Source organism: Mustela nigripes, chromosome 15 (assembly GCF_022355385.1).
Source record: "Mustela nigripes isolate SB6536 chromosome 15, MUSNIG.SB6536, whole genome shotgun sequence".
Lineage (NCBI taxonomy): Eukaryota > Metazoa > Chordata > Mammalia > Carnivora > Mustelidae > Mustela > Mustela nigripes.
Window position 1 is genome coordinate 10,006,437 of NC_081571.1, and position 22,668 is coordinate 10,029,104.

At 50.9% G+C, this 22,668-nt stretch overlaps 1 protein-coding gene and 2 long non-coding RNA genes across 3 annotated transcripts in view; 1 reads left to right on the forward strand and 2 right to left on the reverse strand.

Moving 5' to 3' along the window:
* LOC132002511 (uncharacterized) overlaps window positions 1-22,668 on the reverse strand; it is a 229,634-nt gene that overhangs the window by 107,043 nt on the left and 99,923 nt on the right. The gene's annotated exons all lie outside the window — the stretch shown is intronic.
* On the reverse strand, window positions 773-5,530 carry LOC132002513 (uncharacterized). The gene is made up of 2 exons (XR_009399931.1): window positions 5,445-5,530; window positions 773-2,183 (listed from the first exon to the last, which is right to left on the reverse strand). It is a non-coding gene; the product is annotated as an uncharacterized LOC132002513 (long non-coding RNA).
* Window positions 4,255-6,422, forward strand: GSX1 (GS homeobox 1). The gene is made up of 2 exons (XM_059377520.1): window positions 4,255-4,846; window positions 5,308-6,422. Exons 1-2 carry the CDS (start codon window positions 4,435-4,437, stop codon window positions 5,682-5,684), a joined length of 789 nt encoding a protein of 262 aa, XP_059233503.1. The 5' UTR covers window positions 4,255-4,434; the 3' UTR covers window positions 5,685-6,422.

The following is a 22,668-nucleotide window of genomic DNA, read 5'->3' on the forward strand; positions in this document are numbered from 1 at the left end:
CCTCTGCTGGATCCTGCTCTAGTCTCTCTCTGTTCCCATCTATAGACCCTCCTACTGCTCCCAGTTATATTTCCTAAGCCCCCTTGCTTAAAAATCTCTGGATAGGATCAAGTATAAACCTTCAGCATGGCCCTTGGTGGCTTAGCCTCCACTTCCACTCACACCCGTGTTTAGGCACTTCTTCCCATCCCCCACCCCACCAGGCACACTCCACTCTGGCTCCCAGGAGCCCTCACCATGATCAGACCAGGTGTTTTCCTGCCCCTCTGATCAAGTGAACAGGCTGCTCTCTCCTGGGGGGAGTTGTCTGAGCCACTACAGGCCTGGTTACATGAGCAGTCCCTCTCTTAAAATAAGAATTTCCACTCCATTGGCTCAACCCAGAAAAAGCAGAAGTGGTCATTGATAATTCCGGTGCAGGTACGACATTGTTTCTTTTTCTAATCAACCCCATCTCCTGTATACCGTGAAAAGCCCTGGATGATAAACCCTAGCCTTGAGCTACCAAGAGGTTCATCCAAGTCCTGTAGAGCAGGACACTGCAACTGTCTTGAATGGGACCATCTAGACCCTATGAAGAAACGTGAGAAACTCCTGAGGAAGGCTGGGTACCTACAGATCTGCCATTCACTTCAACACACTGAGCTCCTGTGATGATTCAGGCACTGGGGAAGGTGTGGAGGCTACAAGAGAGGCAGACAATTCCTGCAGGTTAAGTTACCCCACACCTTGCCCCTAAGTGCCTAGTGTATTAAGCAGGCAAACGAGAAAGTCCTCTTACCCATGCTACTTCCGGAGTCATGCATGGGATTCATTTATTTATTCAGCAAATATACACTGAGCACCTACTATGTGCCAGGAACTTTTCTGAGGTGGATACAGTCATGCACAAGATAGACAAATAGGGTGATCCTCGATGGAGCATATGTTTCAGTGGGGTGAGAGGGAGGCAGGGACAGAAAAACAAGTAAAAGACACAGAAAGATAGAAGGTATTTGTAAAGCAAGGAACCGGAGTGGGGAACGCGGTGAAAAAGGAGTCATATTTTTTAATAGGGTGGTTGACCTCCATGAGAAGAAAAGTGACATTTGAAGATGTAAAGGAACAAAGATTCCCCACCCTCCTCCCAATTTCTGCAGTTTTTGCAGAGATCTATTCGCTGCAAATATTTTAGAGATACATTTCCAGGAGAAAAATGGCGTGCTCTCTCTACCAACAGGAAAGGAGGCAGTGTGAAAGAGAAAAGAGCGGGACAACAGAAATCATTCCATGTTGAACTGTCCCTGATGGACACTTGAAAACCAGCTCCGGGGGCAGATCAAGGCCCACCAGGCCGAGGGGCTCCCCGGGGCCCCTCTCTCGGGTTGTCAGGCTAATCCAGCCGCCTCCTCCCACCCTGTCAGCCCAAGGGGGCCGTTAACTCTGTGAGTAAAGTTCAAACCCAGCTGAAGCCAGACCCGGAAGGGGCTTCGACCGGGACAGCAGCGCGGCAGCCAGGGCGTCCCCGGGAACCGGTCCCCCGGGATGCGAGGGCCGGAAGCCAAGCGGCCAGCCGAGGCCGACGGGCTGGGCGGCGGAGCTGAGAGGCACTGAGCACCTAGCCGAGCTCGCTCCCCTAGCGGGGCCCGCACGTTTTCCCGGCCGCCCGGTGCGCCTCCGCTCCGGCCCGGCATTCTCCGTGGGCACAGTACTTTCCCGAAATCCCCCAACTCCTGGGGGCGCGCCGCGCTGCCCGGGACCGCCAAGCAGGAGCCCCCGTTCCGCCTGCCGCCCGCCGCCCTCCGGGTTTAGCGACGGCGGATTAAGTGTGCGTCCTTTCCAGGCCTCCCGAAAACCCTCTCAGGGATGCTATTTTGCTTGGGCCCGGGTCTCTCCCGCGCCGAGTTGCACAACAAACCATTTAAACATTTCAGCACAAAACCCGATCCATTGTGGGCCGCACATTAAAAAGTGTTATTCGCTTTGAAGTTTTTGTCTAATGGCTCTAAACTGAAAGAAAATGTTTTCCTATTACTTAATTCAATCATAGCGAAGAGACTTGGTAAAAAGCCCACGGATTTTGCCCCAAAGTGTGACAGAGTTCTCTTTGTGTTTGCTTATCCTCCGCTGTCACACACTTTAATTCGCCTCTCTTTATCTGGCATTCAAAACTTTCTTCAATGACATTCAATAAGGTCCAGAGGCTGGAGGGGAAAGAAAAAAAAAAAAAAAACTGGTTATTTTTTCCCCCTAGATATTCTTTCCCAGTAGCTTTGGCCTTGCTCGCATTCAGGGGCTCTTAACTCCTTCCTCCCCGGGTGCGGGCTACGGTTCCCAAGAGAGTTCCGCACCCACCCTTCGCTGGCTCCAGGCTCCGGGGTGCAGTTTCACCCCCGCAGAGTCCCACCCGCACTCCTCTCCCACCCGCCACTCCTCCGGAGGTGGCGTGGTCCCTCTACGGCCCTGGTCTCGGCTCTCGGCTCACTCTCAGCGGTCCTGGCCAGCCCAAACTACCCAGAGAGCAATTAGAACGGGCTTTAGGCTGCACTGCTGCACTCGGCTAGTTTGCAAGCATCACCCTTAGGCAGGGAGCCTTGGAGAGGAGACTCTGGCCTGGGGACAGCATCGTTCTCCTGCCACCACGCCCCTCCCCATGCCAAACAATTAAGGAAGCATTAAGCCCTACTCCTCCTGCTAAATGACATGCCCTTCATCCAGGTTATTTTCTCCACTGCCCCTCCTTACGGAATCAGTTGTTTTCTCTCCGACAAATTCTCCTTCCTTTTTAATCAGTTATAATTTGTTGCTATTGTTATTGTAAAGATGTCCCCCATGGTGAAAAACCATGTAAATGCTTCAATTTGGGGCAGTCTTTCTCGGGAGCTCCAGAGTAAGAGTTTCAGAGTCCCCCCCCCCCCCCACACACACACTCCGAAAAGCTTCCCCCTTCATTCTCACAATTCCATTCAGCGCTCAGAGCAGGTGACTGCAGCGATCCGGTTCCAATAAAATCGAAAGTAAACGTCTTCGGTGAAAAGTCGGGGGCTGTAAATTCGAAATATTTATGCTAATTTCCCATTGTATAGAAAAAGTTCCTGGCCGAAGCAGCTTTGAGCCCGGGGACTTTTTAAAAGGCCGAAGCTGTGTACACTGAGCCAGGCGTTTGAAGTTGTTTAACCATTGTGTGACCAGAAAGAAGAGAGCGACGCGGCAGGAAAAGGTCTTGGGGACAGGGGAGGTCGGCCGGGTTGGGAGAAGGCACCAGAAGCTGGGAATAGAACTGCCCTTCGCCGTCCTCCCGTGGTGCAGACTTCTGGAAGGTAGTGGTTTTCAAACGCAGCGGCGAGTCCCACCGGAAAGATCTGTGCCCCGCAGAGCACCTACACTCGCCTCTTCTAGTGAGGTGCTCTCTTCGCTGTGTAGACTTTCATTCCCCATTCCTTGTCTCTGCCCACGACTCTCAGAGGCTGGTCTCCACTTAACATCCACAGCTCTGTCGTTTAAAGGAAAAGTCTGGCTGACTAACATGTACCGAACAAAGACTGGGCGCTCAGGGCAGCATCAAAGTTAAGACTTTTGGAGAAACTTAAAACAGAAAGACCGCGTTGGGGCTAGTGGTGCATAAGAAATACTGAACTCTTTTCCCCTCTCCCTAGCAGCGCTGCCCCGCTGCAGGAGCCCGGGTCCTCCCATACAGAAAGAGGGGAAGGGATTCCACAGGTGGAAATCCGAGACCCGCTGTAGGGACACCTACGGGGTGCCCCACGCAGAACTGAGCAAACTGAGTCGAGGAAGAATGATCTTGGGGAGCAGGGGTAGATGAGAGAAGGAAGGGGCCGGGGACCGAGTGCACACAGAGACAAGGTGTGCGCCCATGGGAATCCGAGCAAGCGAGGCAGCGGGGGTACAAAATCAATAAGATAAACCAGCCGATCGCCAATGCAAAGCCAAAGGGGAGTAAGGAATAAAGAGAAAGAAAAGAATATTAAATCGCAGGAGAATGAGAAAATAAACCCGCAAAAGGGAGAGGAGGGGGCGAGGGCGCCTGTTACGGCGTGGGTGGGGTTGACAAGAATAGAGTACATTATGCAGTTCATTTAGTTAACAAGTGAAATAATGAGGAAGCGTGCAGAGTGAATGCCAAGAGAAAAGGCACAAAAACCCTATTGAGAGGCCCCGGCCGCTCCTGGCGTAGCCCATCACATGGCAATAGTCCTATTTAAGCGGCGCCGCCGGCGCCTTTCAGCACCACTAGCGCTGGCCAGCACCCCGAGCTCCTCCCGCGGCCCCCGCGGCAGCAGCGACAGCAGCGGCAGCCTCAACCTCTGCGGCGCCTTTAGCCTCCCGCAAACAGGCAACAGCGCGCGGCCGCGGCCGGGTGAAGGGCGTGGAGAGCCCCGAAGTTCGCGGGGCGCAGGGAGACGGCTGGCGGCGGGGCGACCGCGCACCGGGGCCATGCCGCGCTCCTTCCTGGTGGACTCGCTGGTGCTGCGCGAGGCAGGCGAGAAGAAGGCCCCGGAGGGTAGCCCGCCGCCGCTCTTTCCCTACGCCGTGCCCCCGCCGCACGCACTGCACGGCCTCTCGCCCGGCGCCTGCCACGCGCGCAAGGCCGGGCTGCTGTGCGTGTGCCCGCTTTGCGTCACCGCCTCGCAGCTGCACGGGCCCCCCGGGCCGCCCGCGCTGCCTCTGCTCAAGGCATCCTTCCCGCCCTTCGGCTCGCAGTACTGCCACGCGCCCCTAGGCCGCCAGCACTCGGCCGTGTCGCCCGGGGTCGCTCACGGCCCCGCTGCGGCCGCTGCCGCCGCCGCGCTCTACCAGACTTCCTATCCGCTGCCCGACCCCAGGCAGTTCCACTGCATCTCCGTGGGTAAGACGAATCGCTGCGCAGTGGGACGGGGTAATGAGATGAGAGTTCTCGAGCCGGGTATGGGGTGGGGGGTGAGGGTCCTTGGCCGTCCTGGGGACGATGAAAGTCATGCTGGGACCCTGAAGGGAGCAGGGTGGTGTGGCCAGGGAGGGCTAGGGACAGGACGCCGGAGGAAGGGTGAGAGGAGGGTGTCCAGGTCTCGGAGGGGACGCGCAGACGCGACCGAGGGCTGAGGTTCAGGACACTCCATAAAGTAGTGCCATGGTTGCGTGGCTCTGGGAGTATCTGGGTCCCGCGCCTTAGCAAGGAGGAGCCCGCGGTAAAGCTGCTGTGCGTCTCGTTTGGGGCAAAAAGGTGCGTGAAATACCGAAGTCCCGGGGTTCTACTCGCCACGTACCAGAGGATAGGGCCCACAGCGCAGGAGTCTGATCGCTTCCCTCTCTGCACCCCACCCCCTCCAGACAGCAGCTCCAACCAGCTGCCCAGCAGCAAGAGGATGCGCACCGCGTTCACCAGCACGCAGCTGCTAGAGCTGGAGCGCGAGTTCGCCTCTAACATGTACCTGTCCCGCCTACGCCGCATTGAGATCGCCACCTACCTGAATCTGTCCGAGAAGCAGGTGAAGATCTGGTTCCAGAACCGCCGGGTGAAGCACAAGAAGGAGGGCAAAGGCAGCAACCACCGGGGCGGCGGGAGCGCGGGCGCCGGCAGTGGTGCACCGCAAAGCTGCAAATGCGCGTCGCTCTCCTCAGCCAAGTGCTCCGAGGATGACGACGAATTGCCCATGTCTCCGTCTTCTTCGGGGAAAGATGACCGGGATCTCACGGTCACTCCTTAGGCGCACACCTCCCCAGGTCGCCCATCCCAGACCCTCCCTGCCGTCTCAAAGACTGGTCTCGGGAGGAAGCACCGGTTCCCAGGCACCCGCTGCCAAAACCGCGGCCACGCACGGGCTTGGCAAGGGTTTGCGGAGGTCCCCGGCCCTGGGCAGCGCCAAGGGCTTGGCAGAGACCTGATGCTAGTATTCCCACTCCGGGGCTCGCAGCCGTCCAAAGCGAACTCCAAGCTGTGAATCCTGCAAGCGCTGGAGTCCTTCTCAGCCATGCAGCACAGCGGCCCTGGAGGGCACGCCGGCCAACCCCGCGCCTTGATGGCAGCTGGCGCCTCCTCGCCCGACCTCTCTGGACTGGCTCAGGCTTTCTCGCGTCCTCTACTCCCCTCCTCCCTGGGTCAAGCTGGGCTCTAACCCCTCGGACGCCCGCTCGCTACCTTTTTTTTTTTTTTCTTTTTTTTTAAGCTTCTTTCTCTTCTTTTCCCCTACTTCTTCACTGCGTTCGTTTATCCTCCTCCCCCCACCACATACACACACATTTACGAAGTCTCGTTATTTTCTTTTCCTTTCCGTCCCCTCCTCGAGGTCCACTGAGCCCATTTGTCCTTCAGTCAGGCCTTGCTGCCCCTGCAACTCCTCTCCCACGAGAGAAATCGTCGCCCGAGATATCCGTGTCGGGGAAACCGACTCACTTTGTTTCGGAGACACTTTGCATTTCCCTAAAATGAGACCCCGGCTCTCCGCCCCTGGCGATCCCTCTCTTCCCCAGACCCCAGACCCCGACCCCGCCCTGGTCTAGCTTGTCATTGTACGGTCTCTGTAATACCAGAAGATATTTATTTATTTATTTATGTACAAAATTTTAAATAAACTTTTTTTGTTTCTTAGAAATCCACGTGGCTCTGGACCCCAGCGTCGGCTCAGGACTGGGCAGGCGCCCACCTGGGTTTCGGCTTCCTGCTGGGGCAGGGCGGGGATGGGATGGCAAGTCTGAGCTCCTCCACACTCTGCTCCCCAACTTGCTGCTCCGCCAGCCTCTGTCTGCACCCTCCGCCCCGCGAGGACTCTGCCTTCAGTGCCCGACTGGCCCCGTGCGCTCCCTAGTTTCCGGCCGAGCTCCGGCCAGGTACCGAGAGCCGAGTCGGAAGGAAAGGAAGGAAAGCTCCTCACGCGGTGGCACTGGTCCAGGCCCCCGCTGCGCCCTCTTCCCGCCCGGGATCTCGCCTCACCAGCAGCCCGGCGGCCGAGTTTGGTTGTCCCACCGCCACCCCTAAGGGCAGCGGCTAACTCCCTTGAGAGAGCCAGACTGCTAAGTCCTTTGCTGCGCTCTGACTTTGTGTGTATGTTTGTTTAAATCTACCGTATTTGCTAGGGATAACTTCCCAGCAAGAGTGTGAGGCCTTCTATGGACCGGCCCCCTCGGCTAGCTTGGAGGCAAATTCAATGGCTGAGGCAGGGATTCTGAGGACCCGGAGCCATCCGGCGCCACGGTCCCCACCAGGGGCCCTGTGTTACAGGCGCCCATGCCTCCGGGACCTGTGTTCTCACTCATTCTGGTAACACCCCCCACAGCCCACTACGACTGAGAATACACACCCCAATTCTCCTTGGGGGAGACATGCGGGGTTTTCACTCCTTCTGTGGACGAGGTGAAGGGAGTACTGGGGCCTCCGTCCAGGTGGAGAGCGCACAACCGGGAAAGTGGGGTATTTCTGCTGCTCAGGAAACTGGATCCGAGAGACAGAGGATCTGGGTTCTCAGGGCCTCCAGAAACCTCCCTTTACTCCTCCTGGGAACCTGGGCCACTTCTTTTCCTGCCAGACCTCTCTGCTAACCGCCTCCCCCTCACACACACACACACACACAGCCAGAGTAGCCCCAGACTTCCAATGTCCAGGCAAAGCAAACGTATGCCTCTTTCATGAAAGGCGCTCCAGTGGGGCTGCTCTGAACAGACGGGTTTATTTCTAAAATGGTCTTTTCCTTCAGTCAGGCTGAGCCGTAAATGCTCTCTCCAGCTCTCCTAGAAGAAAGGCGGGTGTGATCTGACTTCCCATCATGGGCTGTTTCTGGTTCTTCCTGAAGCAAGACTCCTGGCTTGTGCGGGAGACAGAGGAGAGTCGATCTAACCTGCCTTTCTGCACCCTTGCTGGGTCCCCATTTTCACCTCCGACTCCAGGAGAGGGGCATTGTACCAATATAAAGGAAGCTAGGGTGCTTTGAGGAGTACTGTGAATCAAATCCCAACTAATGTTTTATTATCAGTGATTCTGATGCTTCCTCAGTTTTTCGGCTGACCTGCTACTCTAAGAACACTTGGGTGAGTGAAGTCTTGTGTCCTTTAGCTAAGGCAAACCACCTTTGAGGTTTGTGTCGTCGTGTCCCCCCCCCCTCCCCACCACGGCCCCTAGCACTGCCCTCAGGAAACAGGTCCACGGTGAATGCGAAGTGCAGAGGGCTCACTTTGAACCAGCTCCTTCCCCAGATACAGAAGGGAGTAGTCAGGTGCCCCAGGACAGGCTTTCTCCAGCTTTCAGTGACGGACCTCTCCACCAGAAGGCCTTTTTGGAGATGGGCCTGCTAGGACCCTGGCTTGGGGACGGGTGGTGGCCATAGAGGAAGAAGGGAATGGAGCTTGGAGGAATGTGATGAGGATGGACACTGCCCTTCTGCCCAACCTCAGGCATGCTCCTCAGCCCAAATGCTTCTGATTTGTCACCCTATGCAGAAGTCCCTCCAGTTCCCAGCTGCTCGTAAAAGCTTGCAAAGCCACTGCTGCTGGCCGGGTCCAAGTGGGTCCAGTTCTCGTAGGAGTAGGAGCATGCCTTTCTTCCTCTCAGCTTTCCCTACCCAAGGCTTTATTTCCTTGTCCTGCTCCCAGAAGAGCATCCTTGGTGCTTTCTCATGGGCTCTCCTGGAGAGCATTGGCGGAAATGCAGCCTCCTTGTGGCAGCCGCAGTGGTTACCAAGGCAGTGGGAGAGCGCAGTGCCTGGGAGTGTGGAAGCATCAGGCTGCTGCCCGGAGGAGGGCCCACAGGCTTTGGAGAGAGACAGGCTTCTGTTCAGACACTTCTCACCCTGCCTCCGTTGGGACTGAAGTCCTTCCGCCGCTGTTTGGTCTGGAAAGAGGGCAGGGCGCATCTATGGTCCAGGAGCTACCAGACACCAGAGCATCTCATCTAGGGACAGAGAATCCAGTCTTTGAAACCAAACTCTTTTGAGGTGGAATTTGGGGCTTCCAGTCAAATTATGAAATTAAAAACAAACTTAGAGTATTTCCTGGAAATTACCATTTAGTATGGCTAACCCAGATGCAGATGCCTGATTCTATTTGAGGGGCAGCCTCTTTCTTTCCTCTGTGCAGTTGAGTGGCTAGGAGTTTGGACCCTAGAATCCAAGTGCATGACTTAGCAGCGCATTTCCAACACTTCCTTACCATCTTGGGTAAGTCCCTCGTTCTTCCTCAACCGCAATTTCTTCTGTAACTGGGGATTACGTTAACAGTTCCTTTACAGGGTTGTTGTGCAATATTAAAGGACAGAAATCACATAAAATGCTAAGCACTAAGTCTGCCAAGTGTCAATAAAGGGTAACTAATGTTGTTGTAGGTGTTGTTAACTGTCGTGCCTACTGCTGTGCCTGGGACACAGCTGGTCCTGCATGTTGCAAGTGACCGCTTATAAATGGGCTCAGACCTGAACCTCATGGAGGGGCTGGATGGCGCACCCAAGTGCGAACATTTCCAGGACTCCCAGGAGTTAGTCGTTCAGAGGGTAAGGAGCAGCTTCCCTCTGCAAGCACTGTCTCCCTGCTGGGAGTCTCCTCGATCTCTACACTATTGACATTTTTGAGCCAAGTATGTCTTCCTTGTGGAAGCCTGTTCCGTGCCTTCAGGAGGTTCTGGAGCACCCCTGGCCTTCATACACTAGAGGCCAAGGGGCCCCTGATCCCCTAGGGTGACAACTAATGATGCTTTCAGATATTGTCAAATGTCCTCTGGGGGCAAAAGCACTGAAGTAAGAACCACTGATGGAGCCCTATGTGTTTTCTGCTGAATCTTTTCTGCCAGTGCACAGGGGCCAGGATTTGGTAGCCTAGCTCTCAGCACACCTTTCTACTTTTCTTTCAGTCCTTCTTCATGAACATGTGCACCCAAGGGAGATACCAAAAATGCCTGCAGAGTGGGAACATGGCAGCTAGTCTATACAGCATGGGGCATGTGGACTTAAAGGGTGAATCTGTCACACTCTTATTGGGTGAGCGGAGTTTACAAAGCCACTGAAACCTTTGCAAGAATATTCTATCCATTTGTCGCATGACCTGTAGACAATTGGGATCCCTCTTGGGTCATGTCCATGGGTGCCCAATGGGAGCCCGAGGTGGCATCCTCCCAATCACACACACACACACACACACACACTCTTCGCCACTACTATGGTTCTTCCTGAAGCATACTCCTTATCTGTTTTGACAATACCTGTAAGTCTGATACTAGAAATCAATTCTTCTTTGTGAAATTCCCTCATATTTGGTTCAACACAATTACCCCCGAGAGTAGTAGCCGTTGAATACATCATTGATTTTTTTCTGAGAGAAGACTCTGGAAGTGCAAAGGAGCAGAAGGCCCCTGAAAACTAAGGGATAAGGAAGAGGTACAATAGCAAGAAAAGCGGCATAAGTAAGGCAGAGGGTACAGGGTACTGAAAGTCCCATCAGCATGGACCAGCGTTGCCTGGGGTCATCTGTCCCTAACTCAGGACTAGGAGGGTGAGTACCTTACCAGACTACTTCAGAAAGGAGCTCACCCACTGAGCTGATTCCAGTGAGGCAAGAACCTCCTGAATCCAGCCTTATGGCAATCCATAGATGAGTTTCTAATACTAATATATTAACAGAAATGTGTGTGTGTTGGAAACGCTGAAACAAAAGGAAGATTAAAAAAAAAAAAAAAAAGTTAGGAGGCGCCTGGATGGCTCAGTGGGTTAAAGCCTCTGCCTTCAGTTCAGGTCATGATCCCAGGGTCCTGCATCGGGCTCTCTGCTCAGCAGGGAGCCTGCTTCCTCCTCTCTCTCTCTCTGCCTGCCTCTCTGCCTACTTGTGATCTCTCTCTCTCTGTCAAATAAATAAATAAATAAAATCTTTTTTTAAAAAAAGTTAGTGATTCAAGAAGAAGAGACAGATTATCCTAAAGTCTAATGCTCTGCTTTAGATTATCCCATCGCTATGAATCCAAGCCCTGGTTCTAGGAGGCTTCTTTGAAACCACCAAAGAAATCCAAGGTGTTAACCCTGATGCCTCCTAGCCTGGCATCCAAGCTGTTGTCTGTGGGCAGAACCTCCCCACTCAAGGGAGGAAATGCCCACGGAAGTATGTTAGGGAGCCATTTGACTTGTCATTCACCGAGGCAGCAGTGGGTACGGAAGGTGCTCACTCAGGAGTCTTGTCCTATGCCACCACATTCAGGGGGCAACTGATGAGACTGAGTATGAGTTGGGCGATTAGGAGTCATTCAGGCAGTCCTGCAGTGAGGAGATTCCTTTGCTGGTCCCACTGAGCTTAAGGCTGTTGGGACCCTGGGAGGCAAAGGCTACCTGCACTGGCTCATCGCTCACCAAAAGAAGTAGTTGTCTGTCTCCTTGATTCCATGATGTTGTGAATTTCTGGAGTGGCTCTATTACAGACCAAATTGCGTCTCCCTGCCCCCAAATTTACATGATGAAGCCCAAACACCTAGTATCTTATACTGTAACTATATTTGGAAATAGGGTCTTTGAAGAGGGAATTGAATGAGGTCCTGTTGGTGAGCCCTCATCCAGTATGACTGGTGTCTGTAAGGGAGACTTCAGATGTATGCACATACAAAGGGACAACCTCGTGAAGACACAGGGAGAAGAGGGCCACCTGCAAGCCAAGGAGAGAGGTCTCAGAAGAAACTAAGCCTGCCAATACATTGATCTGGGACCTTTGGCCCTCACAACAGAGAAAATGAATTTCTGTTATTTAAACCACCCTGTAAGTGGTATTTTGTATGGCAACCTTAGCAAATGAATATAAATTCTGACTTGGATGAAAGTCCTCTGGGCCCTTCCATGCTTATGTAAGAATATAAGATTGCACAGGATAGAGCACTGGAGTAGGAGTCAAGAACTGGATATCCAGACCCAATGACGCCCCTAACTAATTCTGTAACTCTGGAAAATCATGATATTCCTGGATCTTGGTTTCCTCTACTCTAAAGTCAGGGGATGTAACTGCCATCAGTGTTTGTTTGGGTTTTGTTTTTTTTTTCCCTCTTTCTGACCAGCATACCCCCTCTTTCTGATCATCATCTATATCATATTTTGTCAAATATAAGTCAGCTCTGGAAGAAAGCAGGGTTCCACTGAGGTAGATGTTTGAATATTGTGGGAGCCCTCCCAGGCAGGGAGATTATTAGCAGATCTAGCAGGGAATAGATATTTACTTCTGCCCCCTTCCCTAGCAGATCAGGCAGGTGCATAGGACCTGGGCCCAACACTTCTCTCAGAGGTCTGACGCTAGAGGGGAGTGACACAGAGATGCATGCCAGACATTACTGCCTAAGTCCATAAAGTTAAGAGCTCCTGTATGATGTCAGATGACCTATGATCTATGGTGGGCGGGCCAGTCAGTATGGGAGCCATAGGCGGCATCTAACTAGACTGCCCAGCGGTGAAATCTTAGCTACAGGGGTGCCTGAGTGGCTCAGTGGGTTAAGGCCTCTGCCTTCAGCTCAGGTCATGATCTCAGGGTCCTGGGATTGAGACCCGCATTGGGATCTCTGCTCAGCGGGGAGCCTGCTTCCCCCAATCTCTCTGCCTGCCTCTCTACTTGCGATGTCTGTCTGTCAAATAAATAAATAAATATCTTTTAAAAATAAAATAAAATAAAATAAAGAAATCCTAGCTATATCTCCTCTTCTTTCCTGTCTGGTTTCCATCCATTTCACCACGACTTCCCCTTGATTCTGGGAACGATCAGCTGACTTTCCGTTCAACGCCTATTCTGCTTGAGTAGCTAGAATTCATTTTGGTTGGCTGCAACAAAGGACCTGGAGTGGTGCAGTAACCTATGCCCTACAGGAACATTCAGAACCTGCATGGGATTGTGAACAGACCTGAGACAGGTATGATTGTCTGTCCCTGAAACCGAGTATCGGTTCTGACCAGGTGACCGGCACCACTTAAATAAGATTCCCTGGACCACTGCTCTTCTGGACTACTGTTGTTGCCCATGCATTCCTTCTGGCCACACTGGAGCATTTACACACAGGTGGATGTTTCTTAATTCATAACGCATTGCGACAGTGTGAGTCACAACTGGAGCACGAGCTGGCTCATGCTGGCGCAGCACTGGGCTTCCGGGGACAGCAGGAATGGTGTTTCCACACCTGCCGGGAAGGTGCTCATGCTAGGAAGCCTGTATGGAGACTCAGGGTACAGCCTCTCTGTCCCCACTGACTGCTTCGCCATGCCTCTTTGAAGTGGTCCTACACACTCTCACAGAACTGTGCAGTCTGCAATACTTCCCTCTGACCCACCAGGAAGGAAATATTCTCCGAAATTCTCCTTCACCCCTGAAGACTCTCCAAGTAGTTAAGAATGTCCTCACGGTGCTTGCTAACTCTTCTAATCGCAGCTCTCTATTGAGGATTAGACACTGAATTCAAACTACTGCAGGCTAAAAGGTGTCCATCAGCTCAAGGAACCCATTAAGATCCCAATGGACTTGTCCTCAGGAGGTCCAGGGACGGAACAATGTGGTGGGATGCCTCGCCCTCCCTCCCTATCCTTTGACTTTCCTCCTCTCTGTGTGCTGGCCTTATTCTTTCTGCTGTGGACAGGCTTTCTCCTTGCGGGGTGGGAGTAGTGTGGGGCTAGGAGGCAGGCAAAAGGGGACATGGCAACCATCAGCTTCTGGCTTACTTCATCCCAGCTCAATGCCTGACAAAAGAGCAAGATTATCTCTCTCTTGCCCAGAGCCCCACAGTGATGGAAAGTGGTGGTTGGTGGCAGTCCTAGAAGGGTGCCAGAGGTTGTCCACAGTGGTGGCCATTCGAGCCACGGATCAACTCTGCCTGGGTCACATGCCAATCCTATAACTGCAGGCAGTGGTGGCACTCGGGTAGGTCCTGTGATTGGAGGCTCCAGTTGAACACAATAAATGGGAGTAGGGTTTCTGGAAGGAAAGAAGGGATATGGAGCAGACAAAACTCCAGATGTCCACCGGATACCAATTATGACCCCATGGTATAGGCAGTGGATCACAGAGCATGAACCACTCAGAGTATGGCTTCTCTGAGACCCCGGCAGGGGTTCCAATAAGCCAAAACTATTTCCATCACAATACTGAGATCTCAGTTTGTCTTTTTCACTGTGGGGGGCATCTACATTGGTGGTACCAAAGCATAGGTGGGCAAAACTGCCTGCACCTTAGACAAATCAGGGCAGTGATCACTGTATTCTTAAGCCCTCCATACCCAGGACAACAACAAACAGTAACTAGTTGCACCTAAGAATGTGCTTTTTTTGTTTGTTTGTTTAAAGATTTTATTTATTTTTTTGACAGACAGAGATCACAAGTAGGCAGAGAGGCAGGCAGAGAGAGAGGAAGGGACAGGATCCCCGCTGAGCAGAGAGTCCAATGCAGGGCTGATCCCAGGACCCTGGGATCATGACCTGAGCCGAAGGCAGAGGCTTTAATCCACTGAACCACCCAGGTGCCCCCCTAAGAACATTCTTGATAAAGTGGTTGAAATGATAATTTGATTAAAGCTCAACTTTGAAGACATGACTTTCAATTCTGAAGCTATGTATTTTTTAATATTCTCTGAGATGAAATGGTAAATTTCTACCTACTGCAAACAAAGGTATGAAAAACAGTGGTCAACAAAACACACTCAAGTGATTGGTTGAGTAGAAAGCTGAACTAGCTGGTTTTTGCGTTTTTTTTTTTTTTAAGATTTTATTTATTTATTTGACAGAGAGCGATCACAAGTAGGCAGACAGGCAGGCAGAGAGGGAGTAAGGGAAGCAGGCTCCCTGCTGAGCAGAGAGCCCGATGCAGGGCCTGATCCCAGACCCTGGGATCATGACCCGAGCCAAAGGCAGTGGCTTAACCCACTGAGCCACCCAGGCGCCCCTAGCTGGGTTTTCTTCATGGAAAACCATTTTACATGAAAGAAGAAATGACAGACTTAGGTATTTGATAGACATTTTCTTGAAATATCTTATAATACCTTAAGAAATAGAACTGACGAGGGGCGCCCAGGTGGCTCAGTTGGTTAAGCGGCTGCCTTCAGCTCTGGTCATGATTCCAGGGTCCTGGGATCGAGCCCCACATCAGGCTCCCTGCTCAGCAGAGAGCCTGCTTCTCTCTCTCCCCCTCTCCCTGACGCTCTGCTTACTTGTGCTCTCTCTCTAACTCTGTCAAATAAACAAATAAAATATATAAAAAAAAAAATAGAACTGACGATATTTGCTGCTGGTGATAAAATTGAGGTTTTACAAAAAACTGGAATGTTGGAATACATACATGTACCCATCACTGCAAACTTAACATCTTCTCAACACTTGGATTTTTCTAATGAGATGATGACATTAACAAACAAATTTTTTAATATTATATAATGAAATGTATCAGCATTGCATGATGCATTAATTCAGTGAACCAATATTTTTCAGATGATCCATGTGTGTGGGGGCTACAAATCAGGCATGTGTATAAGAGCCATTCGAAGTATAAGGCAGACCAGCAGGCTGAAATGTAACAGCACATAAATTTTACTGATATAATTTCAGACTCCACATTTTAACTAGCATTCAACAAATTACCCCTTTTCATGTTTTGGTACAGTGTCAAGAAAACTGCCTGTAATTAAATGAAAAGATTATCAAAATACCCCTCCATTTTCAACTACATTATCTGTCTGAGGCTGCTTTTCCTGATCTACGTCAAGGAAAACAACGTATCACAAAAGACTGAATGCAGAAGGAGATATGAGAATTCAGCTGTCTCCTATGAAGCCAGACATTAAAGAGATTTGCAAAGATACAAAACAATGTCTTTCTTCCAACTCAATATTTTGTTTTGGAAATTATAGTTATTTTCACATAAATGTTACATAAAACATTTCAGGACTGTGTCTTATTAAAATATTTATGAATGGGTTTATTGTTTAAAATAAGTTAATAAATATTTTTAAATTTTCTGGTTTAATAGCTAATACAGTAAATCTTAAGAGTTATATCCCACATAAACCAAGCTCTTTGGAGTCCTCAATGCTTTTTGAGAATGTTAAGGGATCCCAAGACCAAAGCATTTAAGAAGGACTCTTGTAGGGTATTAAAAATAATAGCAGCCCAAGCGCCTGGTGGCTCAGTAGTTGAGCATCTGCCTTTGGCTTGGGTCATGATCCCAGGGTCCTGGGATCGAGCCCCACATCGGGCTCCCTGCACAGGCTCCCTGCTTGGTGGGAAGCCTGCTTCTCCCTCTCCCACTCCCCCTGCGTGTGTTCCTTCTCTCACTGTGTCCCTCTCTGTCAAATAAATAAATAAAATCTTAAAAAAAATAATAGCAGCCAGGACTTACTGGGTAAGTTAGTATTACTGAATGTTCACCAACTGACAGACATGCATTGGCCCTCTTAATCTTCACACCAACTCCATAAGGTAGCAATTACCATGATCTGCATTCCATAGTAGGAAAAACTGAGGCACAGAGAGATTCAGTGGCTCCCCAAGATCATACTGCTAGCCCACAGAAAAGCTGGAATCCAGATCTGGAAGTCTGACTTCAGGGTCCCTGTTCTTAACCTTTTCAAAAAGGTTAAGCTCTATGAGCTCTGTGAGCTAGCTTTGGAAGCTATTAATTTGCTATCCATCCAAGGCAACTGTCCAGGTACCCATAACCAGCTCAAATAACGAGATCTCTCTCATCATTTCCTCTTTTCCTACTCAATATCCAAGCCTACTGTTTATAGAAGTGATAGAAAAAATAAGACACCAGACTCTTTAAAAAGTCGCATTTGACACAAAATCTGCCAATTTCCTGTGCGGTACCTTCCAATGTGGCTTCCCTAAAAGACTCTTCTACTGCCTTCCTCTTCTACTTCCTCTTCCTCTGGGGAGAAAAAGGCAGGAAAGTCTGCCCTTTTCACTATGGAACAGCTATCAAAAACCAGCCTACCTGCTCCTGAAAGTTTGCAAGTTTACTAATTCACATCATTTTCTTTTCTGTTACACTCTTGAAGTAGGACAAACGCATGCAGCTATGTGTGTCTCTGTTGCCTGCGCCATTATGGCCAAAGCCCCTGTATTCATGCCATCTTGCAGGCCACAGTGCAAAGGGGTCCTGGCCATAAGGGAGTCAGTTGAAAACCCCTCTGTGATCCCTAGTTTGGTCTGCAGAGGAGCCCTCCGTACTGCTCTGACAACCACTAATCTATCTTTGGCCCCCTGATTTCTCTCCGTAACCTTGGCCGCATCTAGCAAGCACATTATGTATGACACATTGCTGAACAACTGAAATCCCATTTCCTCCCAGTATCTTAATTAAAATGTGAATCTGAGCCTGCACCAGTTATCTCAACTCCACTTCAGCCCAGAAAGAAGGGTGTAAACTCTAAAAGGGTTTTGAAATGCTTTCACCAACTTAGGGCATTTTGGGGATACGGTTTGTATGAAAGATGCTTCGGAAAATGAAGTTGTCATGTATTGTATGTGTAAATAAACCTTTCAGCTCCCTGGCAGAATCCAAGCTCAGTGGGGCTAGAAAAGCATTCTGGGTATTGGCATGCAAATGAGCATGTCAACAGCCGTTAGAGTGTACCTTCTAGGGGTAAACAAGCTGATTGTCATGGGAAATGTAGTCGGCTCTGCTCTGTTTGAAATTGTTCTGCAAATCCCTTGTTGGGTTAGATTGCTGAAAGTTGAGGTTGGGAACTCAATAATACAGCTTAATACCAAATTCCCAGTCACCATCTTTGGATGCCTGACAGGGTTGCGCACACCATAAAAGGACCGGACAAGCAGGCATGCCCAATTAAGTTTGGAATGCAGGAGGCCTGAAGCACCAGTAGAAGGCTGAAGTAAGACGTCGGCCGCGATCGGAAAGTGGCCAGAGTGCAGATGTGCCCACGACCCCACACTCTAAGAGCCTGTGGGTCCAGACCCCACACCACTGGCAGCCCCCTGCCTTTGCCAGTGCTCTTTTGTTTGCCTGCAATGTTCTGTCCCTCCCAGTCCCAACCTGGCAAAATCCTACTCAGCCTCCTCTGAGAAGCCCTCCACACCACCGCAGGTGGGCTCAGCCCTGTCCATCTCAGGGGGCGTGGGCCCCTCTGTCCTTGCCTCTCTGCGGCACTATCTGGATCGTTCCATGCTGGGTGCTAGGCTGGGCTCTGACCACAGTGAGTCGCACTCCCTGCGCGCAGGCCTCTCCCAGCTAGGAGGTGCTCCCCCGGGGCAAGAGACTGAGCCTTACCTCTATTCTGTGCCCCCAGAGGCAGGTGCTCAGTGAGCATGGTGGGTGTGCACAGATTCACCTTCTCCTTGCCTAGAGGAAGGTGAATAAAATAAAATATAATAAAAGTACAGAATCCTGGAATTCTTTTTCTTAACGCGTGTTCCATCTACCCTCTTCATCCTGTGAGCAGGTCCTGCCTGCCCAGCTCTGCTGACCCTGCTGGGCACAGGGGTCTTCTTCCTCCCCCAGCTTCCCTGGGTACCCCAAGGTACCTCTCCACAGCTTCTCTGCCCACCTTTCATCTTCCCTCCTCAAAACCACTTCTCTGAATACCCCGCTACCAGAGAAGCCAACCCCAGAAAAGGAAATCAGCTTCCCAATGGCCACTTGTCTGTTACCCCAGAGCAGGCTGGCTGTGAGCTACATGAATGGAATGCAAAGGAGTCCTGGTCTGCCTACCTGTTCGTTTCTGAAGGAGTCAGGGCAGCGTGCACAATGGCTTCCCAGCCAACTACCTACTGACTGCGGCAATGTGATCTGAATTGATGGGGGGAATAGATAGCAGGGTCCCTGGCCGTAGTGGTGTGTTTTTGGGGGGACAAGTTTGGTCATGGAGTTGGTCCTATTCAAAAATAATTTAGGTCCGTGTCTGGGGTGGCTTTCTATTCTGAATGTCTCCTGATACAGTTTGGGATCAGATCCTGAACCATTTCCATCACCCATTGTTAGGGGCTGAAGTGTCCTCCCATTCCCCCCCACCCAGATATGTATGTTTAAGTCCTAACCCCCAGTACCTCAGGATGCGGCTATATTTGGAGATAGGAGTCTTTAAAGATTTTATTTATTTATTTATCTGACAGAGAGAGAGAGACAAGAAGAGAGGGAACACAAGCAGGGAGAGTGGGACAGAGAGAAGCAAGCTTCCTGCTGAGCAGGGAGCCTGATGCGAGCTCCATCCCAGGACCCCGGAATCATGACCTGAGCCACCCAGGTGCCCCTGGTGATAGGGTCTTTAAAAAGGCAACAAAATTAAAGTGAGGCTACTGGGCAGGTCCTAATCCCATCTGACTGGCATCCTCACAGACAGGCATGCTCACAGAGGAAAAGACCATGTAAGGTCACAGCAAGAAGGCAGCCATCTGCAAGGCCAGGAAAAAGGCCTCAGGAGAAACCAAACCTACTGATGGTCGGCTCTTAGACCTCTAGCCTCCAGAGCTGTGAGAAAATAAACTGTTGTTGCAGCCACCCAACCTGTGGTGCCAGGGCTCTGCAGCCGTAGCTGATGATGACATTCATTATGGCTTCAGAACTTCTCTTCAAGCAGAGCAATCTCCTGTGCATGGAATCCACTCCCCTGTCAGACGTGGGCATTTGGAGAGGGCTGCCTTGGCCTCAAGGCCAGCCCTAGACTGCCTCCCTGCGACTGTGGCCATGGCCAGGTGCTCCCTGCTCCACGCATGCCCAGGCACAGTCATAGAGAGGCAAGGTGGATGGACAGGGTGGCCACCGAGTCTCCCTGGTGCCTCTCCTGAACTTGCAGCTGCTTCTGACCATTCCCTCCCTGTTCATATGTGCGTCGGCTCATCCAACAACTCTTCGTGGAGCACCAACTAGTCTATGTATCAGGTAATGGTGAGAACAACAACCCTGATTTCTGAAGTTTGCCTCTGAGAAGGCAAACTGGAAGAAAAGCCACGATTAGATGAGGAAAACAGAAGAGAAAAACCCAACTAGGACCATGAGGAACCTGAGATCTTAAGGATGAGGAAGTTAACTAGGCGAAGATCAAGGCATGGAAGGAAGTAAAAAAAAGAGCAACCTGTGCAAAGAGACTGTGGTAGGAAGGAACAAGGTCCTCTTTAGGAAATGAGAGAAGACCCAGGGATGATGAGAGTGCAAAGAGCAGGGAAGGTAGGGAGGTAGGCAGCCACCTAGTGATGAACCCTATTGGCTGGATTAAGCAGTTGGGTTCTTATTTTAAGAACAAGGGAACCCACTGAAGAGTTTGAAGCAGAGGGCTGACTCAATCAGATGTGTGTTTTGAAGGCCTCACTATGGATGCAGCATGGAAAACTGATGTGAGGGAGGTAATTGTGGTCAGAGGTGACCAGCTATCTGATGGCCTCCCTGCAACCAGTACCACACAACCCTCTCACGCTTATTGTCTAGGTACAAACCTGGACTGAGAACCAACTCCTTCCTGGTGTGATCCAAGGGTCACACCAAAGGGCCCCCGTCACTCTGCCAAGAAAGCTCTCTCTCATTTGTTTCCTGCAGAACTAGGATCCTCCATGAAAGAGCTACCCTTCCGATTTAAAGGTCTGACCCTGCCCAAATGCTAATGTTTCTAGAGGATAACACCCGAGCTGAGCAGCGGGTATTGACAAGTTACCAGTAATCAGTTCATGGGATAAGCACGTGCCAGCAGGAAGGCGGTCTCTTGGGACAGAAAGTCCCCCAGGAAAAGTTTTGCTGAGGGAGGGGGTTTGTAGATCGGGCTAGGCTGTGGGGAAACAGAGTGTCTGTGTTCCTCCAGAGGGGTCAGGAAGACTCAGGACAGCTGGAGCACAGGCAGTAGATGCTGAAGGAGAGCCCTAATCCTTCAAGTTCTTTATTATCATTATCTCTATCTTACCCATGAGCCACAGTGCAGAGAACCTAAGCCACCTGTGTCAAGCCACACCCCCCAAGAAGCAGAGTCAAGACAAAAACGGATCCCCCAGTTCTGAACCTGTTGCTTTATCCCACCTCAGCCACAGGCCTGGAACCACCCTGAAGAAGCCGAGCAACAGACCCACGGGTGAGCTGTGAGGCCCCGCCCCACAGGCCATCCCACCAGCAAGTGACTGGCACACGGTAGAAGCACAGTGAATATTTATTAAATGAATGACTGATCCTCACACGGAAACCATGTGCAAGTGCTTTGTAAACAGTAAAGCCCTGAATATTCCGGGGAGTTTTAACAGCTTCAGTCTCCATAATGAAAAGTTCAAGTGTCCCCACTGAAAGGCCAACACTATTGTCGGGAGCTGTAACTCAGCCCCAAAGCCTTCTGAACTCACATTCATTCACTAAACATGGCTTAGTTCATTCTTCTTCTTTTTTTTTAAAGATGCATTTATTTATGAGAGAGAGAGAGAGAGAGCGCTTGCGTGTAGGGGTTAGGGGTGGAGGGAAAGGGAGAGGGAAAGAGAAACCCAAGCAGACTCTGCACTGTGCCCTGAGCCTGACTGTGGGGCTTGATCCCACGACCCTAAGGCCATGACCTAAAATGAAACCAAGAGTCCAATGCTCAACCAACTAAGCCACCAGGCGCCCCATTTATTCCATTCTTTCAATGCATCAGACCAGTGGTTCCAAGGATACAGCAGTGACCACCAGGACAGACGAGGTCACGTTTTCATACCAGTGGGCGAAAGGAATCCCAAAAACATATAAATAAGCAAGATAGTTATGGACCGCCAAAGGAAATGGTGTGTTATAAAAAGAGTTTTGGACTTGTGGAAGGAGAGTGGTCAGAGAAGCTTTCCCTGAAAATGAATGTCTGCAGGAAATCTGAATAACAAGAAGATGGAGGTGGCAGGAACTGGAAGAGAGGCCATTCCACACAGAGAGCTCAGCATGTGCAAAGGCCCTGGAGCAGGGAGAGTTTAGGAGTGCAAGATGGAGAAGGAAGGCCAATCTGGGTGGAGGCAAGGGGCAAAGAGGAGCTGCAGGTGGGGATGGAGAAGTAAGTAGACATCATATTATAAGTAGTCTTCAGGACAAAGTAATGAACTTAAATTTTATTCTGAGGATAAAACCACTAGAATAATTGATCATTGGATAGTTTCGGGTTTTTTTCTTAAAGATTTTACTTGATGGAGAGAGATCACAAGTATGCAAAGAGACAGGCAGAGAGTGAGGAGGAAGTAGGCTCCCTGCTGAGCAGAGAGCCTGATGTGGGGCTCAATCCAGGACCCTGGGATCATGACCTGAGCCTTTAAAGACAGAGGCTTTAACCCACTGAGCCACCCAGGCTCCCCGTCACTGGATAGTTGTTAACAAAACAAAAACATCTTACTTGCTTCTAAAAGGGTGCTCTGAGAACAGAGTGTAGGGCAGTGAGATTAGAAGCTGCGAAGACAGGGGAGGGATGACAGTCCAGGGCAGGGCTCATGGTAGCCTGGGTGAGGGTAGCAGCTGGGAAGCTGGTGAAAAGTAGCAATCAGGATTTGCTCTGAAGAGGAAGCCAATACTTGCCAATGGAGGGGATATGAGGCTGGGAGCTTATCTTGGGTGACAGTCTTGGGGTGGACTGAAAGCCAGGGTCTGAGGGGATGTTTGAGCTAAGACCTGAATGATGAGAAGGGCCAGGCCACAGGGAGGAGGAGCAAGCACAAAGAACATGGGGTCTTGAAGGGTCAGAATGGAGACCAGTACCCCAGGGAGAGGTGAAGCAGATGTCACGGTGCAGGACGATGTGGGGCCCCTGAAGGTGCTGGAGCTCATGCTGTGGGAAGCGAAG

What these genes read in the sequence shown, in the direction of transcription:
- GSX1 (XM_059377520.1), top strand. Translation starts at nt 4,435, where the DNA reads ATGCCGCGCTCCTTCCTGGTGGACTCGCTGGTGCTGCGCGAGGCAGGC. An exon ending in GTTCCACTGCATCTCCGTGG is followed by an intron (nt 4,847 to 5,307) that starts GTAAGACGAATC and finishes CACCCCCTCCAG; the next exon opens with ACAGCAGCTCCAACCAGCTG.